At 43.7% G+C, this 25,801-nt stretch overlaps 1 protein-coding gene across 1 annotated transcript in view; it reads right to left on the reverse strand.

Annotated features, from left to right (window-relative positions):
- tcf12 (transcription factor 12) overlaps positions 1-25,801 on the reverse strand; it is a gene marked incomplete at its 5' end in the record, with an annotated part of 86,877 nt that overhangs the window by 48,714 nt on the left and 12,362 nt on the right. The window contains one exon of the mRNA XM_083651054.1: positions 25,197-25,299. Within this exon, the coding sequence (XP_083507180.1) occupies positions 25,197-25,299 (103 nt within the window). The remainder of the gene's footprint in view (positions 1-25,196; positions 25,300-25,801) is intronic.

Below are 25,801 nucleotides of genomic sequence, written 5' to 3' on the forward strand. Positions count from 1 at the left end.
AATGGGAAAGCTTGTTGTTCTTTTTATAGTACCGCAAGGACATATTTTTGTAGGCTTACCCAGAAGTCCCTGCACTTCCTGGTTACTATGTGTAAACGTCAATGGCATTTTGTATGGGAATTTCGGTTAAATGCATGAAATAAGGTCTGTGCCATTTGTGTTCAGTAAGATAATCTTCACAATTGAGGACCACTTTTATGAATTTTGAAGCATTTTCTGAAAATCGCGTAAAACCCCCCCCACTCCATTTTCACTTTGAAAATCACAAAAGCGGTCCTCATTTCATTTGTGAATATTATGTGAAGATTATGTTGTTTCATAAACTTTTGTTAACCACATACTTTATTTCAAGCATTTAACAAAAACCCCCATACAAAAATCCCATTGAGTTTTATACATAGTGCCAAGATCCAGGTCTTTTACACATAGTGCCAACATCCAGGTCTTTTACACATAGTGCCAACATCCAGGTCTTTTACACATAGTGCCAACATCCAGGTATTTTACACATAGTGCCAACATCCAGGTCTTTTACACATAGTGCCAACATCCAGGTCTTTTACACATAGTGCCAACATCCAGGTCTTTTACACATAGTGCCAACATCCAGGTCTTTTACACATAGTGCCAACATCCAGGTCTTTTACACATAGTGCCAACATCCAGGTCTTTTACACATAGTGCCAACATCCAGGTCTTTTACACATAGTGCCAACATCCAGGTCTTTTACACATAGTGCCAACATCCAGGTGTTTTACACATAGTGCCAACATCCAGGTCTTTTACACATAGTGCCAACATCCAGGTCTTTTACACATAGTGCCAACATCCAGGTGTTTTACACATAGTGCCAACATCCAGGTCTTTTACACATAGTGCCAACATCCAGGTCTTGCCGACTCATTCCTGCTGTACTCTATTGAGTTCATGTACTGTAGCTCTTCTTTGCAGTTGAATCCAAAATGCACAGAAGCATGTGCCCTGACTTCCTGCCACTGGCTATTTTGCCACTTGCCATTACTTTTAAACCGAAGAATTTGGTGTATAATTATCAAAGCTGCAGCAAAAAATGGTCACTAGTGAGACCAAAAAAATAAAAAATAAAAATCATGATGATATATTGGTGTATCGTGTAGCTATATGCAAATATATAATCATAAACATGCATATGAGCATATGAAAAGCATAACTGGATATTAATGTAAACAGCATATGAACAGCATAGCAGCAAACTAACTTATGTGTGACCAAGTTTATAATATAATAATGCAAATGTAAAGAATATATATTTTCAGTGGATCATTCCCTGACAGGGCAATAAGTCTCCAAGAGTCCTTCCATCAGTGTCACATGTCTGGCATCCTCTCCTCAAAGAGAGGCTTCCAAGCAGCCATCAGGGAAAAATAAAACGTGCAGCACACAACGCACATGAATCATACACTTCACAATATCCAAACTCAGCAGTTTTATTCCCATGGAAAAACAAACAAACCAAAAAATGAGAGCTCCTAGAGGAAAATGATGAATAACTTGAACAACATCATACATTACTTTTGTCAGACTTCCAAACATTATGAGCACAGACACAAGCAGTGCAACTAAATTGTGTTTGCTCTGGGGAAAAGGTAAATATTCTTAGTGAGTTAAAAACTTGCATAGCCCGGATCTTTTGTTACACAGTGACTGATCTGAACATTGCTTTCACAAGCACAGGTGAACACAGCTGCCGCGTCGGAAAGAATTCCCGTGCTGAGCAGTCCTTCAGGAGACAGTTGTATTGCATCTGTGCATTGTGTCTCTAGAGACTGTCGGAGCGCTGGAAATAAGGGAAGACGGTTTAACTGGGAAAGCTGCTTCTCTTGCTCTATCAAAATAATGAATTGATGTGATACAGAATAGCAATTCTGAGCTATCTCTCATCCAAAAGGAAAATAGGATTAAGTTGTTGGTTACCACAACATTCCGTACCATAGGAGAATAATGAAACATCTCTCGTTTGACTCAGAATTGTAAAAAATGTTAAAATTTTCTGTTACCTTCAGGTGGTTTAATGAAATTCATTATCACTCATTAAATGCCCTCTCTAGGCATCCGGGTGGTGCTGCGGTAGATTCCCTGCATACCAACATGAGGGTTGCAGGTTCAAGCCCCAGTGTTATCTCCGGCTTGGTTGGGCATCCAAACAGGCACAATTGGCCGTAAGAAGCAGGTGGGAAGGCCGGATTAAAGGGATGTGTCCTGGTCGCTGCACTAGTGCCTCCTCTGGTCGGTCGGGGCGCATGCACGGGGGGAGGGGAACTGGGGGGGCATAGCATGAGCCTCCCACGGGCTATGTCCTGCCGGTGAAACTCCTCGCTGTCAGGTGAAAAGAAGCGGCTGGCAAGTGTGGCGACTGCTCATATATCAGGGGAAGCGCGTGCTTGTCTAGTCTACCAGTCTCTGCAGATCGGCAGAGGGGGCAGAGCAATGACTGGGACCGGGAATAGGCCAAGTACAATTGGGAGAAAATGGGCAGAAAAGCCCTCTCTGAGGAAAAGTTCTGGTCAAGTCCAAGAGTGAAATATTCATTACCAGCATGTGTTTTATCACACGCACACACGGACGCACGCACGCACGCACGCACACACACACACACACACACGCACACACGCACACACACACACACACACACACACACACCACACAGTCTGCTGTGAATAATTGATGGCCAGTGTTATTGTTTCAGGGCCCAGCAGGGCACACAGACACACTGTGCTCTCACAGTCTGCAGTGTGACTGGGAGAGGCAGCCACACGCTCCCTCACACTTCTACAGCCAGCCAGGCTAAGCATCCTAAAGTGCTCTGGGTCCTAGTGTCCACAGCACAGCAAAAAGCCAGCGGAACATATCCCCAAATATTCAGTCTGGAAATAGGGAGACATTGCTAAGAGCACAGCCGAAAGATCTGACAATATTCCATCGTCACTGGTTAAAACTTTGTCACATGACTTCACCAGGAGATTGTGGACGTCTTGATAAATTATAGTAGCCTACAACCCACGTGTCATTTCCATTGTAGCCTACAACCCACATGTCATTTCCATTGTAGCCTACAACCCACGTGTCTTTCCATTCATAATTTTAACTATAGCCATATCACGCAACTTGTCATTGCATAATTTTCCTTCTGATCTGATCTGAAATATTTGCCAGCAAAAACATGTTTCTGACATGCATAGATTCACCAGTGCAGTTTAGAAAGACTTTGACACTGGGAGAGTGAGCATCACTCAATATGAAGTGAGGCAGCAGCATTTGACTGAATGACTGATAAACACGTCTCATGCCATGAAAAAACAAACACACTTACCTCCTTACATAAGTGTTTTCCAGCTCCATTATTCAGTTTGCATTATGACAGTTTCATGTCACCTCCTCTAGACTACACAGATTTGCCTTCTCTCTGCAGAGAGGGAGCAAGTGGCAAGTTGTCTTTGCAACACTGATGTAAAACACAACCACTAAGGGACTGAAGGGATCCCAGGCAGGTTCAAATGCTACTGGTCTGGTAGCAGTTTTAAAGATGTACAATGTTTTGTCATACATGAGAGTAGAGCTGCAACGATTAGTTGTCAACTATTAAATTAATCATCAACTATTTGATAATCGAATGAGTATCGAGCACTTTTTAAGAGGTTTGAGTATTTCTGAAACGGCTGCTCTCCTGGGATTCAGACAGTCTCTAGAGCTTACACAGAATGGTGCGGAAAACAAAAACAACCAGTGAGCGAGCGGCAGTTCTGCGGACGGAAACGCCTTGTTGATGAGAGAGGTCAGAGGTCATAACGTCGAACTTTGAGGCGGATGTCACTTTGGAAGCCGGAGGACACTGAGCTGAAAGCTGATACCTACCCAGTAATAGTAAGGTGTTCCTAATAAAGTGCTTGGTGAGTGTAAATATTTGCATTGAAATGTAGTGAAGAAAAAATCGGATCTTTCCTAAATTAGAAATCTCCAATTAAAGTACAACTACATCAGTACATTGTGCCTGATGTATGTTACTTCCAAGTACAGTACTTGAGTCAAATTGATTTGTTTCTTTGCACCTTTGATTGACTTCAGATCATAATATCTGCCATGAATGTAGCCACAAATACAGAGAAGATGAGGAAAAAATAAGAGCTGGTTTAATTACACACGATGTGTTGTACACGTGATCTGTGATCAATTTATTTTCAGGTCTTTTGCAATATTCTGAATAAAAAAATGTGAGACAGCCACAGCAATTGCCAATATAATTGCCACTGGAAACTGTGCCAATCAAACGCTAATTTGTGAGGAACCTCACCAACACCTGCCATGAGCCAGCAAAAAGAGAGGGACCGCAGCAGCACAGGAGACAGGCTGAGTGGGAGCAGAGTTAAGGCTTAACTTCAGTATCCTGTATTTGAGGTCATGGATGAACAAGGCTCTCGGTTCATTTGGAGCAGCTCGCTGAAGATGCAGTGGCTCTAACCTCTTTTATCTTATCACATCCTCCATCTCTGCTCCTGGCCGTGCTGGGCGAGCGATATGCAGCGCGCTGCTGTGATCAATAACTTGTCTGCCTTAACTGCCCTCCGTCTTCTCCCTGCACGTCCCCCCGGAGGCGACCCGCAGGTATTTCCCCTGCCTTAGCAGATACACCATCAATTAGAGAAACACTCCCTCTACTGGCGAGGGATGATGAATAGGCCAAATCATCACACTTTAGGAGCCAGTGACATGTGCGGAGTGTCCAGAGTCTCTCCGAGCCAGTCAGGGGGGCCGAGCACAGGGGCCATCATGCTTTGATAACAGAAGGCACTTCTGCTGCATGTAGCTGCCAGCTCAGCGATTTGAAACTTGGCACTCAGATGTCTCTAGTATAAATATTCTTTATAGGAAGGACTCACGAGGAAAAATAGCTTTATAATAATAACAGGGCTGTTGGAAGCTTTAATACAAGCTTTGATAGAAGCCAGGATGGAGGAACTTGTGCATTATGGTCTCATCAATCAAGTTATTATTTACCCATCTAAGTCTATTAGTTAAACCTAACTTTCCCATGGTGTTGAATGTGGTCGGTGCATATTATAGATATTGTTAATAGTGCATAAACCTTGTTACACATTAAAAATGGACCTAACTAACTACAGTAGAGCTACTCAAATTCGACAGGTAGATCAACTCGACTGTAAAGGAAAGCGTCTTCCAACCAAAAATCAAGTCCTTTCTCTCTGTCCATGATGTTGAGAAAGTAATTCTTGTTGCTATCATTTCCATTTCATCCCTGCTGGACTACGGCAACTCACTGTGTAGACAGGAGTTGCTAACTTGCTAGCGCCTCGCCTCCCTCTCCTGGCTGCAGCTGGTCCAGAACATCGACTCAATGGTCCAGAATGCCACCGCTAGACTCCTGACTGACACCCATAAGCAGGACCACATCACCCCCATACCTCCTTCATGTCATTATTCATGCACCTTGCATTCATGTCCAAATGAACACATATTGATGAATGTTGGATAGCTTGAGTTCCCGTGAGATGATTAGAGGAGCAGACGTCTGTGACATCGACCTCAGGAGTCAGCAGGACTCATCTCGGTGATATCCTGTCCTCCTCTCATCATCGTGTGAGTAATAATTGATTGACTGCTGCATTTATATAGCGCTTTTCAAGGCAGCCGAAGCGCTTCACATATCTGAAGTAGAAATGCTCCGATCAAAATTTTTTTTGCCACCGATCGCCGATTGTCCATATCTGCTCGATACCGGTCGTCATGCCGATCAGTTTTTTTTTTTTAATAGCAGCTGGTCAGCTATAGCAGTATTATATGTTGTTTCCCCCCATTAAAGCAGCTTTTATAGCACTATTATAGGTCTAACAGTTTCCATTTTACATGCATTTCATCCATCAAAGTCCTGGTTAAAACGTATCCACGTTTTCTTTCATTATTTTCTACCTCAATATATTCATGCGATAAACAAAAACCATGTGTGTGCAGTGCTGCCAGACTGTTTCCATAGACTGTTTCCATTTGCGTGGGCGGTTTTGTGTGCGTTTTGACTGTTTTTGAGCTGTCTTTGGGCTGAAAACCATTGCTGTATCTGGCAACCCGACCCTTCAAAGATATAACTCCCAGTTTTAGTCTAGCGGCCTTAGTACTTCAAGGTTCAATGCAACTAGCTAGCGTAGTCGAGCTGAAATGTCATTTCCAGAGTATTAACTTCTTTAAATTCCTTATCATGATGATTTTGGCAATTGGCACATACAGTATGCATTATCGGAATTCTCCAATCTCATATTTAGGCTGAAAATAATGGCCGACCGATCGGAGCATCCCTAATCAAAGAGTGCCGATGGGAGCTTTATTGCCCACACAGAGACAGGACCTCGGTTTGCTGTCTCATCCGAAAGGTGCGTGCTCACTAACAGGATATTATTCTTGAAACCAGAGGGAAGAGCACCTCCGACTGGCCCTCCAACACTACTTCCAGGAGCAGACCAGCCCACCTCCCATCCAAGCCCTGATCACAGCTAGACCTGCTTAGCTTCCCCAGCAAGCCAGTGATGTAAAGCAGGACCCACAGTGCTGGTATATTTAAGCCAGTGATGTAAAGCAGGACCCACAGTGCTGGTATATTTAAGCCAGTGATGTAAAGCAGGACCCACAGTGCTGGTATATTTAAGCCAGTGATGTAAAGCAGGACCCAAAGTGCTGGTATATTTAAGCCAGTGATGTAAAGCAGGACCCAAAGTGCTGGTATATTTAAGCCAGTGATGTAAAGCAGGACCCACAGTGCTGGTATATTTAAGCCAGTGATGTAAAGCAGGACCCAAAGTGCTGGTATATTTAAGCCAGTGATGTAAAGCAGGACCCAAAGTGCTGGTATATTTAAGCCAGTGATGTAAAGCAGGACCCAAAGTGCTGGTATATTTAAGCCAGTGATGTAAAGCAGGACCCACAGTGCTGGTATATTTAAGCCAGTGATGTAAAGCAGGACCCACAGTGCTGGTATATTTAAGCCAGTGATGTAAAGCAGGACCCACAGTGCTGGTATATTTAAGCCAGTGATGTAAAGCAGGACCCACAGTGCTGGTATATTTAAGCCAGTGATGTAAAGCAGGACCCAAAGTGCTGGTATATTTAAGCCAGTGATGTAAAGCAGGACCCAAAGTGCTGGTATATTTAAGCCAGTGATGTAAAGCAGGACCCACAGTGCTGGTATATTTAAGCCAGTGATGTAAAGCAGGACCCAAAGTGCTGGTATATTTAAGCCAGTGATGTAAAGCAGGACCCAAAGTGCTGGTATATTTAAGCCAGTGATGTAAAGCAGGAGCCACAGTGCTGGTATATTTAAGCCAGTGATGTAAAGCAGGAGCCACAGTGCTGGTATATTTAAGCCAGTGATGTAAAGCAGGACCCAAAGTGCTGGTATATTTAAGCCAGTGATGTAAAGCAGGAGCCACAGTGCTGGTATATTTAAGCCAGTGATGTAAAGCAGGACCCACAGTGCTGGTATATTTAAGCCAGTGATGTAAAGCAGGACCCAAAGTGCTGGTATATTTAAGCCAGTGATGTAAAGCAGGAGCCACAGTGCTGGTATATTTAAGCCAGTGATGTAAAGCAGGATCCACAGTGCTGGTATATTTAAGCCAGTGATGTAAAGCAGGAGCCACAGTGCTGGTATATTTAAGCCAGTGATGTAAAGCAGGAGCCACAGTGCTGGTATATTTAAGCCAGTGATGTAAAGCAGGAGCCACAGTGCTGGTATATTTAAGCCAGTGATGTAAAGCAGGACCCAAAGTGCTGGTATATTTAAGCCAGTGATGTAAAGCAGGACCCAAAGTGCTGGTATATTTAAGCCAGTGATGTAAAGCAGGAGCCACAGTTCTGGCATATTTAAGCCAGTGATGTAAAGCAGGACCCACAGTGCTGGTATATTTAAGCCAGTGATGTAAAGCAGGACCCACAGTGCTGGTATATTTAAGCCAGTGATGTAAAGCAGGACCCACAGTGCTGGTATATTTAAGCCAGTGATGTAAAGCAGGAGCCACAATGCTGGCATATTTACCACTGAGAGACAAAAAAGACAAAGAAAAGTGAAATCTGTCATGTCTATTGTCTGATGCAATGTGTTTTTAAAATGAGTGTCTTCTTCTAGTATTCTAGTTTGTCCCCAGCCCCAGTATGTGGCTCTTTGAATGTTCATACCCCTGCTTATAAAATTGCAGTGTACTGTATTTTTCCAACAAAACTTCAGAAAGACTATTTCCAGTGTGCACTGCAGCTAGTCGGCCGAAGTGCTGGTCAAATTTCTGGTGAATGCGTAATCGAGATGTTGAAGTAAAGTAGAACAAAGTGATATATCAAGTGGAACACACTGTTGGGTACGCCAGCTCCAAAGCCAGGAACCTAAATTAGCTGAATAAAATATTCACTTATCACACAAGGACACAATCCTCAGGCAGACATAACTCATTCTGAGGGAAGTAGGTCACTGTAATAATCTATACTTCCTGAGGAAGAACATAACTCAAGTTGTTAAGTCTTAAGTTCCCTTAATGAAGTATTTAAGTTGGAAACAAGAGCTTATCAATCAAATCCCGCTTACCTATTGTGAGGGAAAGAGAAACTGAAGAGTAGCAGAACAATGGATGAATTTCATGAACAACACTAATGCTGTTATAATATTCTCCAACCGTTTCATTCTCCTGCCAGTTTCTTGTCTGTGTCAGTTTGTATTTTTATTTCTGTTTGTGTCGCAGGCCTACTTCCTGATTACCAGTGGGTCTAGAGTGCTTTGATAGATGGGAAGTAAAAATCAATTCATCACCACACAGCACAGATGCAAGCTCCCAGAGACATGACACAAAATACAATATGAATAAAGCTGCTTAAGTAGCGCCATCGCCGTCAACGATCTGAATATAACTTAAGTAAACAGGCTACTGTCATACTAGAGATCACGCGCAGTGTCAACTGAAAAAACAACCTATCACTTGTGGGTTAATTGCTTCAGTGAAGCAGCTCAATAGCTGACAGCTGACTGAGGTGTGAACGTATAACTGAATGTAAAGCAGAGAGCTCTGGAAAAAGACAATACATGCCCAGCAAACCACTGGTAGAGAGGGATTACCAAAACATAATAATAATAATAATAATAATAATAATAATAATAATAATAATAATAATAATAATAATAATAATAATAATAATGATAATAATAATAATAATAATAATAATAATAATAATAATAATAATAATAATAAAATCATCATATCATAAAAAAGCATGCTGACAGCCCTGCATTGCTTTGATAATATTATTTTTCCAGTGATATTGATAAATGGTAAATGGCCTGCATTTATATAGCGCTTTTATCCAAAGCGCTTTACAATCAGTAGGTTCATTCACCCATTCATACACCGATGGCGGCAGGCTACCACGCAGGGTGCTGGCACACCATCAGGAGCAATTTGGAGTTCAGTGTCTTGCCCAAGGACACTTCGACATGCAGACTGGAGGAGGCGGGAATCGAACCACCGACCTCTTTTATCCAAACCGATTAGTGGTCGACACGCTCTACCTCCTCAGCTACAGCCGCCCGTATTATTGGATTCAAGTGCTTGAGTTCTTTCCCGTTACAGCCATTCCCTTCCCAAGCCGGTTTGGAGTTCCACCCAACTCGGCCTGATCATTGCTTTGAAAAACAAAAGATAAAAACTTGCTTGGATAGATCGTTACATTCAGGCTCTGATGGTCACATTTACATATTTTAGAGGGCTCGCAAACACCAGCAGGTATATTAGTGCAAACTTGACAGGTGGCCAGTGAAGCCAAGCAGTAGCTAGAGGCAGTCAGCACAGCAGGGGGCGGGGGATCACGCACACACTACTTCACCATTTGATTTTCACATTACAAATGGACCGACAAATGATTGCTTATCTGTGTTATGTGGCTGTTAGATTTTAAAATGAATAAATAGACACAGCTACTGTGGGAGACCAGTATTAAACTAGTGTCTCCGGTTAATTGAACAACAAATGACATAAAAAAAAAAGTTAAGATTGCTGTTTCACTTCGATTTGACACACGCCAAAATGAAGCCATTTTCAAATACATTATTCATGAATTATTATAAAATGCTGGATGGAAAACGCTGCTCACTGGTGTTAACAGTCAAAACATTGTAAGATCTTGAGGCTAGTTGAAGATGGAATTTGTCAACCCCTTCTTCACCTAATCAAAGCTGTGTGTTTGTCCGGCTCCTGCAATGCCAATGCTGTGAAAACGGTTTTGGCGAATCTATTGAAAATGAAGAAATATCCAGCTTGGCACACATGGATTTTGGGATGCTGTGTTTTCATTCCACAGATTTTCAATGGGATTCAAGCCTGGGCTTTGGCCGGGCCACTCAAGGACTTTCACATTCTTGTTCTGAAGCCATTTCACTGTTGATTTAACCGGATGCTCAAGGTCATTGTCCTGTTGGGACATAAACCGTCACACCGATGTGACGTCTTTGGCATCGTGAAGCAGGTTCTCCTCAGGAATTTGCCTGTATTAGGCTTCATTCTCTGTCCCCTCTATCCATATAAGTCTCCCAGACCCTTAAAAGCCGCACAGTCAGATGCTGCTGCCACCACGCTTCATGGTGTCACCTGAGTGATGCGCTAGGCTTAGCCTGGTTTCTGCCACATATTCATTACTACAACTAAAAGTTGATGCTGTCCATGAGTCGGCTGTGTGGACTATTTTGGAAAATTGTAAGCAAGGTAAGCATGATTTTTTTTCTCTGTTTTTTGTAAACGTGTTCGCATATTCTGTAATTTATTAGGTCTCTGCTGGGACAATCAAAATTCATATTTGCATAGATGACTGCGAAGCAGATTTTTTTGGAGTGTGGACCTGTAAGTCCCACAGTTATGCAGGCAATTGCACATGTTATGTCGAGACATAATTGGTAATAACATGATAACTGGTTGACATGAAGGGCGTAAGCCACATCACAGTGGGTATCAAAAGCAACGCGGTCCAGCTGGAAAAAGAAATGGAAATGGAAAAAAGACTTGGCCAGGTTTATGTGTCATGGCTTTCTTAATCAAATTTCCAGCCCAATTGATCAAATTGAGCTGCCTGCATTCTGACCTTAAGCGTGGTAAATAAATCACATCTCTGGTATTAAATATTGAAAAGCCACTGGAGTGAAAAAGCAAGCTGGCCAGTCATTCATAGTCTGCCTGCTTATTGATCACAGGGCTGCAGACAGTACACAGTACTGTGTTGAGCCCTTTATTTTGATACTGTGACAGGTAGTGACCTCAGCGTCTCCAGGGATCAATGTAAAACCCCTAGCCACAAAAACAGCCAATTAGTGAGGAGCCCGCTTCACTGCCTCTCACATGCATTCAACAAGGGCCTCTTTTCTCCACCAGGAGAAGCCCTGCTCCTCGCTGCAAGGAAAGCTAGGAGCTAGTGCACGTTCACACCATACGCCAAAGCAACGCCAAAGCCACGCAGTTTCAATTCAGCGTCCTTGTTAACAGGCGAGTCCGTTCACACCGGCCGCACGCCACGCCAACGCCACGGAGGTGGTTTGGCCAATCAGATCGCAATCCGTCCTCAATGTGTCTTGGGGGCGTTTACTGTTTGCTGTACTTTCAAGTGGTCAAGCACTACTATCTGATTGCAATCTGATCACAGAAAACGCATGTTAGTGCCAGGTGTAAATGGCCTCAGATGCACACGCACACTTATTTTTTCCCCAATGCCTCCTTTTGTGTCCTTTCTTGGAGAGTTTGCGTGCATCCATCCTGTCTAAGCCATTTGATGCTTCCGCCAGGTTCAGTTTGACAGTAAATAAAAGGGAGGGGAGGCGGTGTGTGTGTGTGTGTGTGTGTGTGTGTGTGTGTGTGTGTGTGTGTGTGTGTGTGTGTGTGTGTGTACCAAATCAGCGTCCTACCTGGCTGGGGGAAACTACAGCCCAGCCTCAGTAACAACAGTAGGACAGAGACACATGACGGAGCCACAGAATACTGGGGAAACATGTTTCTCTCTGCCTTGCCCTGAGCTCAACATCAATTTCTGTGTACAGCCTTGTCAGCGGTGACATTATTCAAAACAGCAAGCGCAAATGTTAATGAGTTCTTATTTGCATATTTATTTTTTTCTTTGTTGAAATGTCACTGATTATTACGTCCTACGATGATGAATGCATCTGCTCATGCACCCTGATATGTAATTAGCCATTAGGTGGAATGAATGGATCAATTAAAGGAGAGGGGCCAAGATTAAGAGAAATCAAACAAGGAGGGATGTAAGAATAAATTAAAAGATTTTTATTTTTTATTTTTTTATTTTATTTTTAGATGAGATGAGATGCAAAAAGAAAATGCTTTCGGTGTGAGAAGAAGCTTACCACCATCACTCCTAGTTTTGGGCTGGTAATCCTGAAAGTGTTTCTAATCAAGGAAAGGTGTCTAAATAATCAGCTGGATCAAAGATAACCTGCAGGATTCAGGAGTTGCTGACCTTCTTGCATATTATCAAAGTTTATTTTCCCTTAAAATCCATCTCTGTGTGCGAGAAGAGATGTGGATTTCCTGGTCCTATTTATCCCCACCCGGGATAATCAGGTGCCAGGACTTGGTCTATCTGAATTGGTTCTGACTGGTTAAAAAGGGGGGGAAAGGGGGGGAGGTGGAAAGGGGAAAATGTTTTCCTTTGGCCTTTGGCTTTTTCCAGGCCCTACTATTCTCCTCCCAGTGCTTGTTATTCACAAATGAGGAAAGAAATGCATTACTGCGGACCAGATGCGAACATTCCACATGACCAAACCAATCAATCACCTTGGTGGGACGCAGGTGTGACACAGTCGTGCAGCAACACACCATTTCACAGTCTATCAGGCACAAACACATGGTCACCAATCAATGGCACCCTGAGGACCCATAAGGAGGGGAGCTTCTCCAGAGCCGCACTGGTTCATGGCTGATGACTTCATAATCACACATCCATTCTCTCAGCTTCCTGATAACCTCTCCCACCATGTGAACACCAACACTGCAATGGATGCTGCTTTGGTCGGGGACAGCCATCATGCTCCCCCCTGCATCACACATTCACATGTGAGCTCGCTGTCAGGCTGAGAGGGAAGCGTCCAGGGAGACGAGAATGCACAGAACATGCAGGAGAAACGCATGAACATGCAGGAGAAACGCACGGGGGGGGGGGGGGATTCCTGCATATTGGATATTCGAATCAAGTCGGCGTGCAACATCAAAGTGATGATGTCTGGTATTAAATGCCAAGCAACTGTTGAACAGTCAAACATCAGAGAGCTGAGATGAAGGACAAGGAAGGATACACACACACACACACACACACACACACACACACACACACATGCGCTAGGAATGTTGATCCAGCTCGCAAAGCACGGTGAGCATGCGGTAATTCCAGAAAGCCACACAAACCCTATGCTATGTAGTTTAAGAATACAAGCATGCACTAAACAAAATAAGAATAAGGACAAATACAGTCCAAACAGTTTTTTTTCTTCTGTGTTCTGTGTGGGGATGCATTTAAATGTATAGGCAAAAACTGGGGTAGTCATTTAAAAGGCTTTTTGTTCAAAGTCAGTGAGTTGATGAAAAATGGACCCGGCTTCCCACCTCCATATTCCTGCAGTAAAGACAGTCTGATGCAGGCAGACTTTTCTCCACACTTGGCACTCTCAGGACTGTGCCAGCGCAGGAGAACGTGTCACACTGGAGCCGTTGTCAAGTGGGAGTACAGGAAAAACAAATGTTCGCCTTTTATCAACCAATCACAATTCACTAGAGTTGAACAAGAGCACAGTGTTGTATCATTAGCTGCTGTTTGTTTGGCAGTAGACCCAGCATGGACACAGAGGATGACTGGGCAAGAACGGCAGCGACTGTGGAAAAATGACGGCACACAGAGACTTCCCTCTCAAATTTGCGATTTTGCAAAGAATACTTTCGCACAATTCTTACAACTTGTAAGCAACACACGACTTGGCAGTGTTCCAGAGGCGAGCGTCCGGGCAAAACCAGTCGTCTATATTCAGCACGGCCTGTTTTTCTTTTTATTCCATGCCTTTTATTCCTTCCCCAGCGTGCCTGGTGAGACAGCAGCAGTGGGAGACTCACACTTATGTGTTTCAAGAAAAATAATGGGAGGAGGTGTTGGGCACAATCCATTCATCCTCCATCTGTGGCCGCCACAACCTTATCCAACTTAAGTTCATCCAGCTATTCCATTAGCTCAAGCTTAAGTCGTCTAAAATTATCCCTGTTCCCTTTGTGATGTATGCAAGCAGGCCCCTATGGCCCCTGTCAACTTACCCGAGTTCTTCAAACCTTTTTGTTAATCTTAACCTTACCTGATTTATGACTGGCTGGTTAACGTCGGCCTCCGGCTAGTCAGGGTGCCAAGGCAGGAGCCACCAGCAGCTGTTAGCAAGCTATGTATATGTTTTGCTTCTGCCCTGCGTTGCATTATGTCTGAGGCACTAGTGAAAGACATAGACCCTGGCTGCCTGCCCTGTTTGGCCTACCAGCAAAAAACACCATTGTCCAAATTGGCCAACCAGTTGCTGAAATATTGTCTATATATGTCAATGCTAATTATGCTAATTATGCAAATTGACCAACATATGCGAGTTAGCATCCAACAGTTTGTAAATGCTGGGGACCCATACTGTACATTTCTAACATAAACTTTGGGGCTACTCAACATTTCCAGGTTCACAATAGGGCTCTCTATAGGCTGGCAAATAGACTATTCTCAGATACTGTGATTTCCTTCCCACAATGTCATTGAATTCACCATTAACTATTTACCTGAATAGTTTATGATGTTATATATACTTTCATTGTAATCCTTGACCATCAAAACATAGGGGTAGACATCACCTTTTCTGTATTATCATGTGTGGTTCAGGATATGATGCAAAATGCATAATTCGGTTAGGGCGGAAAGTAAAATGGCTGCCATGGCCACCACAAGGCATTGGCCACATGGCTCCGTTTCTGAAAATGTTTAGAGCCCCAAACTGTACAAGTACACCAAGTTTCATGTTTTTATCAAAATGGGAACATCATTTTCACATCACCTGGACGACCAGTGACTGAAAATGCTGTTTTCTCTGATTTGAGGTATAGTGCGGATTTTCGGCTACAGCAAGTGTCATTTTTGAGGTAGGAAGTTCATGTTGGGCTCAAATTGAAGCTTATGAACTTGGGCAGTTTTTTTTTTAAATACAAATGAGGACGTGATATTCACCATAAAGTGCTGGAAAATAATCATTTTTGAGGAGAATTTGTAAAACGGACAGTATTTTTTGTATTTCTGCGGGTTTCGTGGGTGAAATTTTAAAATAAAATTGTAGCAAGCCCCAGAATCTTATTTTGCTACTTCCCCCTGTGTTCCAGCATACTTCCTGCAAAATGTCATGAATGCATGACTATTTATGCCACTACAGTACCTTATTATTTTCATTGACATAATTGTTGTCCCAAAAAGGGGTGTTTTTGGCCCTTGAGACCAAACGGCCCCGAGTTGAACATGGCCCCTATGCTTTTGAGATGGCCTATCATAGTGAAAAAAGGTAGCAGAAAACATCCTGAGGGGTATGGCTGGCTCCCGGCCTATAATAGTACTAGTAGTATTAGTAGTAGTTAGTAGTAATAGTAGTCGTGCTGTAGTAGAAGTAGTTGTAGTAGTAGTAGTAGTAGTTGTAGGAGTATCATTACTATTACATCAGTTATTTGCTACCTCTAAGGCACTTCACTGTCTGCTGTTAGCATCGGGTGTGTAAGCGTGTCTAAGTGTGTAATCTTACTGTCAGTCAAGCTTATGGAGACAGATCTAATTATTCATGATGGTCTCCTTGGAGAAACTATGTAGCTCAGCCTGAACGCTCGCAAGACAACATCTGTCAATTCCAAAGGAATAGTGCTAATGCCAATGCCAGTGCTGCATCATGTAACACAGTTCATCATATATTTACAAAAAGGTTGTCTACCATTCCAATTTGATACAAACTAGGGATGCACGATATATCGGCAATCATATCGGTATCGGCCGATGTTGGTCATTTTTTAACATATCGGTCATATCGGTATCGGTCAGATGTTGCAATGTTAATATCGGTTATCATTATCAGCCAAATTCTTCACATTGATATGAAATAATGCAGTAAATCTATGATTTATGGGCTTTTCCAAAGGCTTTGCAAATAAAGAAATGCATAACTTTTTCAAATTCAGTGTTAAAATGTGTTTTTCAGTATGTACAAAATGTGATGATCATAAAAATGTGGTTTTATACAGATCATATCGACATCGGTAAATATCGGTTATCGGCCATAACAGCAATGTTAATATCGGTTATCGGCATCGGCCAAAATTTTCATATCGGTGCATCCCTAATACAAACCCAGCTGGAACTAATAGTCCTTTATTAAATGTTTGTGTTACACCGAGGAGATAAATGTCAAAACTGAACTGGACACTTAAGGTTTACAACTCTATATGTGACTTGGGCAGAGAGAAAATCTGACAATCAACAAAGCAGATAAGTAGAGTAATAAAAAGCTGACAGCACACCAGTCCTGAGTTGTAATAACTGAGGCTATCTGTAATGAAGATCCAAACCATCTGAGTCAAAGAGTCACCAGTAGACATATTTCAGTGTATACCTAAGCTATATAGTGATATGCTATCTAAGGCTGTGGCATCTAAAGGCAATGATCTCTAAGGCAATGACAATCACAAGCACCGAAGTCAACAGACTTCAATTGTTCCAATAACAGTAATTCTTCTGAATGATGAATCATTTCCCTTTAACTTTGTGCTTGTATTTAATAATCTCCAACATTCTTCTTGGCATCAGCTGCAGGCGAGAAGAGAGAGAAATGACAGAGAGGAAGAGAGGGAGGGAGAGAGAGATAGAGACGAGGACAGGGTGAGAGAGAGAGAGAGAGAGAGAGAGAGAGAGGGAGAGAGAGAGGAGAACAGAGGGAGAAAGTGGTACAGAGAGAAGACGAGGGATATAAAAAGGACAAAAGGTACAATGGGCCTTGGTGACAGAATTTGAATTAATCTAGACTTCAATAGACTACATTTCAGAAAAACATAATTTCAGTTGAAAAAGTTTTGTAATTTATGAATGAATAGTGAGTTGGTTGAGTTCTAACTGGAAAAACTCACTTGAGCACAAATCAAATTGAACGTGGAAGAGCTTATTTGAAGAGTAGGCAATAAGCTGTGCACACTAAACACACACACCAACAATGATGCACACATATTCCACCCCCCCCCCCCCCCCCCCCCCCTCCTGCACAGTGACTTGGTCCATTCCACCATCAAAGCTGCCTATCCTTGGCCTTGCCAACTCAGCAGCATTCTATAGAATTAAATGCGGTAGAAGGGACTGACAACAGCCACGTGAAGACACCTCCTCCAGCCATTATCTACACCTCGCACTGTGGCTCTTTGGCTCGGGCTTCTCAGAGGCTGGTTATGTCAGCGTACCTTTGGCCATTGCCCAGATCTTCTTCCTGTCTTTGGAGAGACAGCCCACTGAGACTACAGCTGATCCTCTGCAGCTGGGCAGCCTCGCCAGTAGCATGCTGGGGGCCTCGGGGGCGGGGCCTCGGGAAGGCGGGGCAGGGGCTGGACAGGGCCAAGACGGGCCGGGATGGGGGGAAGTGGGGAGGGGGCGGGGGGGGGGGGCACACAGGGAGAAAAGGGATTTGTGCCCTTTCAGCTCGGCTTCAGCTCCTCGCGCTCCACTGACCACAGGAACAGATAAGCACAGCTCTGCAGCTCTGCATAATGACTGGCTGCATCCACAGGACGACACCGCACCGCATCTCCTCGCCCTCCCTGGTCTTCCCTCCTCCGCTCTGACACTTTGTTCTCCGCAGACATAGACCAAGCCCTCGCCACTTCTGATAAAGACACGCCGGCAAAAGAACTGAACCTGAGTTAATACTGAATCCTGCCTCGAACTGCTAAAGCTTGCAGAGAGAGAGAGAAAGAGAGAGAGAGAGAGTGTGTGTGTGTGTGTGCGTGTGTGTGTGTGTGTGTGCGTGCGTGTGTGTGTGTGTCTGTCTTGTGTGCTCTTGTGTGCATATAGGGGTGTGAATGACAGAGTGGGAAAAGAGGCAGCAGCCTCGGCAGCACCTGTGACCCACGCTGCAGTGGAAAGTGAGTGCACACCTGAGCAGCACCTGGCCACAATCACAGCCTGGGTCTGGGGGGAGGGTCTCTCGCGGGACAGAACATTAGCACATGACACCTGCACCCGTAAAAAGACGCTGGGGAGCTAGGCCAGTGTGATGTGGGATTTGGCACTCCATGATGAGCCTTGAGGAACAATTAGAACGGAAAAGGGAGAAGACACTGCAGAGGGACTGAAAGAGATTGATTCTTTTTCTGGTGCTAAAGGCTAGAGACGATACATCTTGGCGGTGCCATGGTCCTTTTTGTATCGTAAAACTTCTTCACTCTCACTAAACCAACTGCATACAATTGCATTCAAGGAAACCCGTTGGGTTATATAGGATATAGGAGCGGCGCAGGGGAGATGGAGAGGAAAGGAGGAGTAACTGCACAATCAAACAACGCTCACTGAAGTCTGAAATGAGGATGCAAATCTATCTTAAACACGAGCACCGTTTATCATTACTTTCCATCTGTCCGCATGCATTACAGCTATTACCTACGTAGAGGGCAGAGACACAATCCATGGTTAATCTCTCATGACATGCATGATATCAATCTAAGTGACTAAGTATTGATCTGAGTGATTTGCATAACCTTGGGCTTAACAACACATGGGCTAGGAGCCTAGTGGCAGACACAGTCATGTCAACAGTATGATGTATTTGTATAGGCTCCATCTTTGCCATCTGCTTTGCTAGCAGCACATCGATGATAACAGTCCCTATGGAAGCAGTTGAAGTTTCAGTCCGGCGCTCCGCTCAAGAATATTTTTTCTTATATAATTCCAATTATATAAGAATAATTATAGTTATAGATGCAATGGATGAACGACCAAATGTATGAGCAATTCTTTTTCATGCTGCATTTTGTTAAGCACAAAGTGTTATCAACATGAGCGCAAGCACACTTGACCTGCTGATCATACTGAGCAATAAGCAACCTTTTGTGGGTGACTGAGTTGCAAATATAATTGCAGTTTATAATAATTATAGTCAACAACAAACTTAATAGAGCTGCTCATGTAACTTGTGACTGTGTGTGTTGTAAACAGAACTGGAAACATTGTGCTAATTTCTAGCATGCTCGCCTGTAGCTGATAATGTGCGCTGTAGAAGCCTTATTATTATAGCAGTGAGATGGTTGCCTATAAAAAAAAAAGCAATAAAATTCCACCACTCCACAGGTTCAATCAGTCCAATTTGATTTGTACTTGACAGGTTGAAATGTCATTCAAAAGCTGCTAGTGCTGCAATGGAAGGATCCTGCTTTCGGGATTTGCAGAGGTGAGTGAGTCAACGACAGGGGACATCTATTATTCCAGCATGCTCCGGAGGTTAGATGAAGGTCACACGTGAGCATGTAGACAGGCCGGGAGCAGGATGCGTGTTGATGCTCACACATGGGCATGTAGACAGGCCGGGAGCAGGATGTGTGTTGATGCCTGGTAACATTAAGCTGATTAGTTTGTATGAGTTGCCAAAGCTGCACAGTGTATGAAGCATGGCAGAGGAAAGTGAGCGTAAAACTTACAACTCAGCAGTTGTGTTTGATAATACACCCTCAGGCACATGGTTGGATAGAACGGATGCAAACGCACTCATGTGTGTGTGTGTGTGTGTGTGTGTGTGTGTGTGTGTGTGTGTGTGTGTGTGTTGCACACCCATCATCGCAGACATACAGCGAAGCCAACCAGCAATCTGACTGTTTCCAAAAACTTCCAAAGTGCTTATGTTTTTGAATGAAATGAAATGAAATTTTTATTTTTTGAAGGAGGTAGAGAGGTAGTGGTTAATTCGTAATTAATTTGAATTAATACAGATGTCGTAGTTGTGTGAACGTGTATGTGTGTGTGTGTGTGTGTGTGTGTGTGTGTGTGTGTGTGTGTGTGTGTGTGAGTGAGTGAGAGAGAGAGAGAGAGAGAGAGAGAGAGAGAGATAGATGCAAAATATGACTACATTTGATAGGTTTAAGAGCTTGTATGTACAGTATGTATAAACGCCTTGCGGTTAAGGTTTTCTGGTCAAAGTGCGTCAGACCTAAAAACATACAAACATAGTAACTTTTTGCAGTCTATACATGAAGCATCGTGTTAGTACATACAGGACACGGTAGTCTGATTGGATCAGCATTTAATCATTCACCAATCACTAGGGCTGTCCTCCACTCAGAATTCTGGTTTGAATTCAACTGTCCAATACGAATATTCGACTATTACTACTAAATAAAATAAATGTATAGAATATCTTCAGTAATTATTTCGACCACATTAACAGTCAATGCAACAGAGTGATGGGGACATATTTTGAGCATTTAAAAATCAATAAGAGACTGTATATGATCATGCAAGATTTGAATTGCCGACATCAGGCTATTGGATAATGGATTTGTCTGCATAATGAGACAGGCAGGAGACATGTATTTCTTTTTTAAATTAAGCTCTTATAGCTTTTTTATTTTATTTCACCTTTTAAACATTAAAACATGTTAGCCTACATGAATAAACAAATGAAACTGTGTCAAATAAGACATAAGACATAAAATGACATCTCCAATGCCTAGGGCTAGGCTATACAGTTCTTTAGCCTATTTCTCAAAAACGGATAGGCCTACTGTAAATAAATCTAAACAAGAATAAATTAACAAATTAAATTAAGATTGGAATTTAAATGGGGGGAAAAACGACTTGAGGAATCTCCATCGACTCACGGGTCTCTCGACTGATGATTGGACTCTTTTAGAGGACAGCCCTACCAATCACATCCATTCTCACAACAAGGCGGTCCGTTTAAAAATGGCTCGCTTCTACACTGGTCTTTGCTACTCTAATAATGCTGCCACACACATCACTGCTGCACCCCAGCCTCCACCTTTCTAGTCAGAGTCTTGCATGTCTCAAAGGTTCAACATGTATTCAATGTCTTGCTCTGGGCTCACTCTTGTATACCCATGGGGGGATTCTGCATTGCACACCCTGATTAGCTTAGCATGCTGCTTGGCTAATCCAGGGAGCATCTTCTGTGAAGAGCGGAGCCATCAGCGCCAAACTGTATTTCTGTTGCAATAAAGGGTTAAATCTGTGATGAGTGTTCCTGCCTGAAGAGGCTTTATCTGGAGGAAGGAAGGCAGCTCTGTCCTAAAACGAGTGGGCAAATGCTCTCTCACACACACTCACACACAGGAGAGGAGGGGAGGGGAGGGGAGGGGAGGGGAGGGGAGGGGAGGGGAGGGGAGGGGAGGGGAGGGGAGGGGAGGGGAGGGGAGGGGAGGAGGGGTCCTCTGCACACAGGGGAGGGGTCCTCTGCTGCGGCACACACACACACACACACACACACACACACACACACACACACACACACACACACACACACACACACACACACACACACACACACACACACAAACACACACACACACACACACACACACACACACACACACACAAACACAGACACACACACACACACACACACAGAGGAGAGGGGAAATCTACTCCACTGACGGACCCGCGGACCCTAATGGATACCTACAATGCTACAAAATCATCCAAGATATTGTCCCATTTTTCCACCAATTGCAATTCATTATCTGGGCGGCTGTACATCTGTGTGATATTCAAGATTAGACACGTGACAAATGATTTGTTGTTTCTATGAGAAAGCACTGACCCAACTGTCAAAGGGCACAAAGTCAAAGGAATCATCGACTTCAAGGCTGAAAATCTCTTCTAAATGATTTCTCAATAAGAGCGTCTGAGTGCAGCAGCCTGTGATGCCTGGACAGAGTCAGAGCGCTTCGCATGGCTGAGAGTGAAAACGCTTGTTTGTAGTAACGCATGGACAATGTGGCAGCCACATGTCCTGCCAGGGCAGCGTGCTGAGGACGTTGTGTGGGTCAGTAAGAGGATCGGAGCATGAGGGGGTGGAGCTTAGAGAGTTCCAATCCAGACCAGCTGATCCACAGCCTAACCTGACATGGGAGAGATGGCCACTGGGGAGAAGATCATTAAGCAGTCAATGGCTGCCCAGCATTCACCCAAATCCCCATTCTTCAGCTTCAAACCCACACACACTTTCCCCATGGGACCGGGATAAGGCCGCACCATGAGGGAGGAGCTGACTTCTAACAAAACCTGCAACATTCAATTCTGATGTAACCGAACTAAACCAGGCTAGAGTACAATAAGCAGCCCTCGGAAGCCATCTGCTGCCCACTATGACTAGGCTATAAAAAGTTCATGATCAAACACAACAGCTAACCTGAAATGACTCGCTGTCTCTTCTTGACCACATACCACGCTTCAAGAAACAGCTGCTGGATGAAGGCTTTTGATGTGATGGCTTCCTGCTTGAGTATACAAAATAGATGCTGTGCTGCCTCCAGCACAGACACGGCACATTTCAAAGGAGGACTCATACGCAGACCAAACATGCAAGGTCACAATGCTATAATATTATCATACAAAGCCAGTTATTGGGCCTTTTTGGTTTGTTACATGATCATCCCCATATCTTAATGTGAAATTTGGTCTGCAAGTGCGAGAGGCAGTGAGGCTTACAGCACAGGAGTCATGGAGGATGGCACAGTAAGGTGAATGGTGGATTCAACATGGAGTGGACCGTTGCTTACATTGGATTTGAACATAATATTGGAATGATGTGGACCTTTTGTTTCTGACAGGATGCTTTTGGTCTCAACAACCTCCATACCCAAGGAGGTTTAGGACTACCAAAAATCCACTGTACCACAAAATGTCAAAAACACAAATGATTTTTGTTTGTATTTTTTCAGTGGAAATGAGTCGACGTTGCATTTTCCAAGAATCCAATGTCAGTATCCCTTGTGCTAATAAAATATTGCTTGGATATCTGAAGAAAGCAGTTGGCTAAGTACAAGTGTGTAATTAGGGTTCTGAAGTGGGCGCCTCCCACCAGAGATGCTTCCTTGGATTAGACCCAGATCACCCAGAATGAGATCACAATCCTGTGACAAATCCACCTTTCCGCTACAATCTATTGGTTTGAATCCAAACCACAGGTCCCGATTCATCCAATCACCTGCCAAGTTTTTTTTTTTTCAAGTGCCTCCTCATTTTAACCGGTTTCCAAGATCGAGTTACGAGGTGGTTCTGTGAAACAAACCATCTGGCAGCGTCAGGTGATTGAATTAGGCCCATCTATTCTCTTATACCCTCCGACACGAAACGGACACCGAGCTGACAGAGAATCAGCCCACATCTCACCCAATCCTTTCACATCTCATCATCGATCTCAGAAATGCCTGATGGAATGGCTGAGCGGGCGAACTCAGCAGTTCACAAACCGCACTGTTCCAACAACCGGAGAGTAACGGGATGACAGACCCACCTGACTTGAAACAGTCCACTCAGCAGTTCAGAAACTGCAGAGACTGACTGGCTGTGGCTGGATTCTAGCACTACTGTGGAAAAAAGTCACAAAACAGTTTTACCTTGGAAACGCGCCATCTCAGAGGCTAACTCTAAATGCACTTCACCCGTGCATGCTGGTTCTGCCCTTTTTCACTGATGAGGAATAACCCTTCACACATGATTTAATAAGGTTGCTAAAAACTACATCAATCCATGCAAGTCACAGATATTACTGGCGGTGGGGGGGCGGGGACAATTTTATAAGACCCTACTCATCTTACAATCCCCAGCCTCAGATAAGCAGCACAGGCAATTCAAGTATATGATCATATTTCCTACATCTCTGACATATCACTGTAGCAGATCACATCCATATTCCGCTGCTTATAAGCATAATTACAGGCACAGCTGACAGGAGGAGAGAAAGCCAGTGTTCTGTAACAGTCCACATGACTGTCATCAATTACAAGAAAGATAACATTTTGTTTCAGTTCAGCACCACCCATTTGTAGACTAATCACTTTGCATGGAAAGCAGTCTCCACACACAATGAGCCGAGATGTAGTTCGCCATAAAACTGTCAAGCGGTTACACATTACAGTGACACCAGGCCAAGGGGTTGGATAATACATGTCTTTTAATTGTTATAATGGGAGTGCATATCATAAATCTAAAATATGCAGCTGCAATAGGGGACAATTTCGCAGTGATCATTATTCTTATCTCTTTTTCACCTCAAAATGTTATTATCGCCTCTTGGATTGGCCAAGAAAAAAAACGTAACGCAGATGTTCCCATTCATAACAGAAAAATTATTTCAAAATAAACTGCAGGGAGAAAATCTAAACAGCCAATTCAACAATCTACAAGAAAACCGTACAATAATTTAGCGATACTCGTGTGAAATGTTGTGTGTCACATCTGCCTGTTTAACCCCGGTGCCCAAAGACAACCTCACCCGTCGAACGCTGGAAGTCGCCGGGGGCTTTTCTGACGGCTCGAAGACGGCGCGCTATGATGGAAAGCTATACTGATGGCGTGACTTCCACCCGGGGGGAGGGTCATCGCAGGAGGAGGAAGAGGGCGATACAGAAAGGTGTGTGTGTGTGTGTGTGTGTGTGTGTGGGGGGAGGGGGGTCTCGGGGGGCGGGATTAATCGATGAAATAAAGACAGCAGGAGATGGGGGGGAAATAGTCCTATAGCCTACCAAGCCTTTTCACTACTGCTACCTCCAAATGTGCCTCGACCCCCGTAAGGCTAATGTCTGCTTTGTTTCTTATACACAATGTCCATACACTGCCAAAGGGCATGTAAGAGGTGATGTTATATACAGAATGTCCATACACTGCCAAAGGGCATGTAAGGGGCCAGGTTATATACATAATATCCATACACTGCCAAAGGGCATGTAAGGGGTCAGGCTATATACAGAATGTCCATACACTGCCAAAGGGCACGTAAGAGCCTAAGAGGTGATGTTATATACAGAATATTCATACACTGCCAAAGGGCATGGAAGGGGTGAGGTGACAAGAATCACTTACTTACCCATTATGTTGGAGTTCAGGAAAGGTGTTGGGGACAATCCTTCTTGGGACACTAATCGACTGTCGCTCAAGTGATGGGCGTAATGAGGGCTGTGTGTGAAGCCCTGAGGGAAGAGATCAGAGTATTAATAAGCACATTATGAGGCAACTTGACTAATTGAGTGCTGTGGCATACCTCAAATCAGTGAGGAGGAGAGCACAACTGGAGCTTCCGCCACCAAAATTTTAAGTTACACAAAAACAGATTTAAAGCAGTCAATCGGGTTCTCTGGCACACCACTCAATGCATAATGCAAAATGCATTTGGAAAAATAATACAGGTTTAATGAGCTGCAAATCAGGAAATGTAATGCATTTGACATTTTAATTGTTGGTACGGATCAAAACAAATGCATTCCAAACATACAACCCCATTTTGTGACATGAGAAAGCCAGCGGGCTGAGGTGTGGTGAAAGAGACAGCACTGCTACGCTTCACATTGTTTTCTGTTCTTGATCAAAGCCATTCCAGGATGCTTTCGTGCCCTGTGGATATGGACACCATCATCCTGTAAGGCTTCACCATGGGTTTTATTCACATTGACCGCGCACTCCACAGGGGTTCGG

The sequence above is a fragment of the Poromitra crassiceps genome, assembly GCF_964638095.1.
Source record: "Poromitra crassiceps genome assembly, chromosome: 14".
NCBI classification, from domain to species: Eukaryota; Metazoa; Chordata; class Actinopteri; order Beryciformes; family Melamphaidae; genus Poromitra; species Poromitra crassiceps.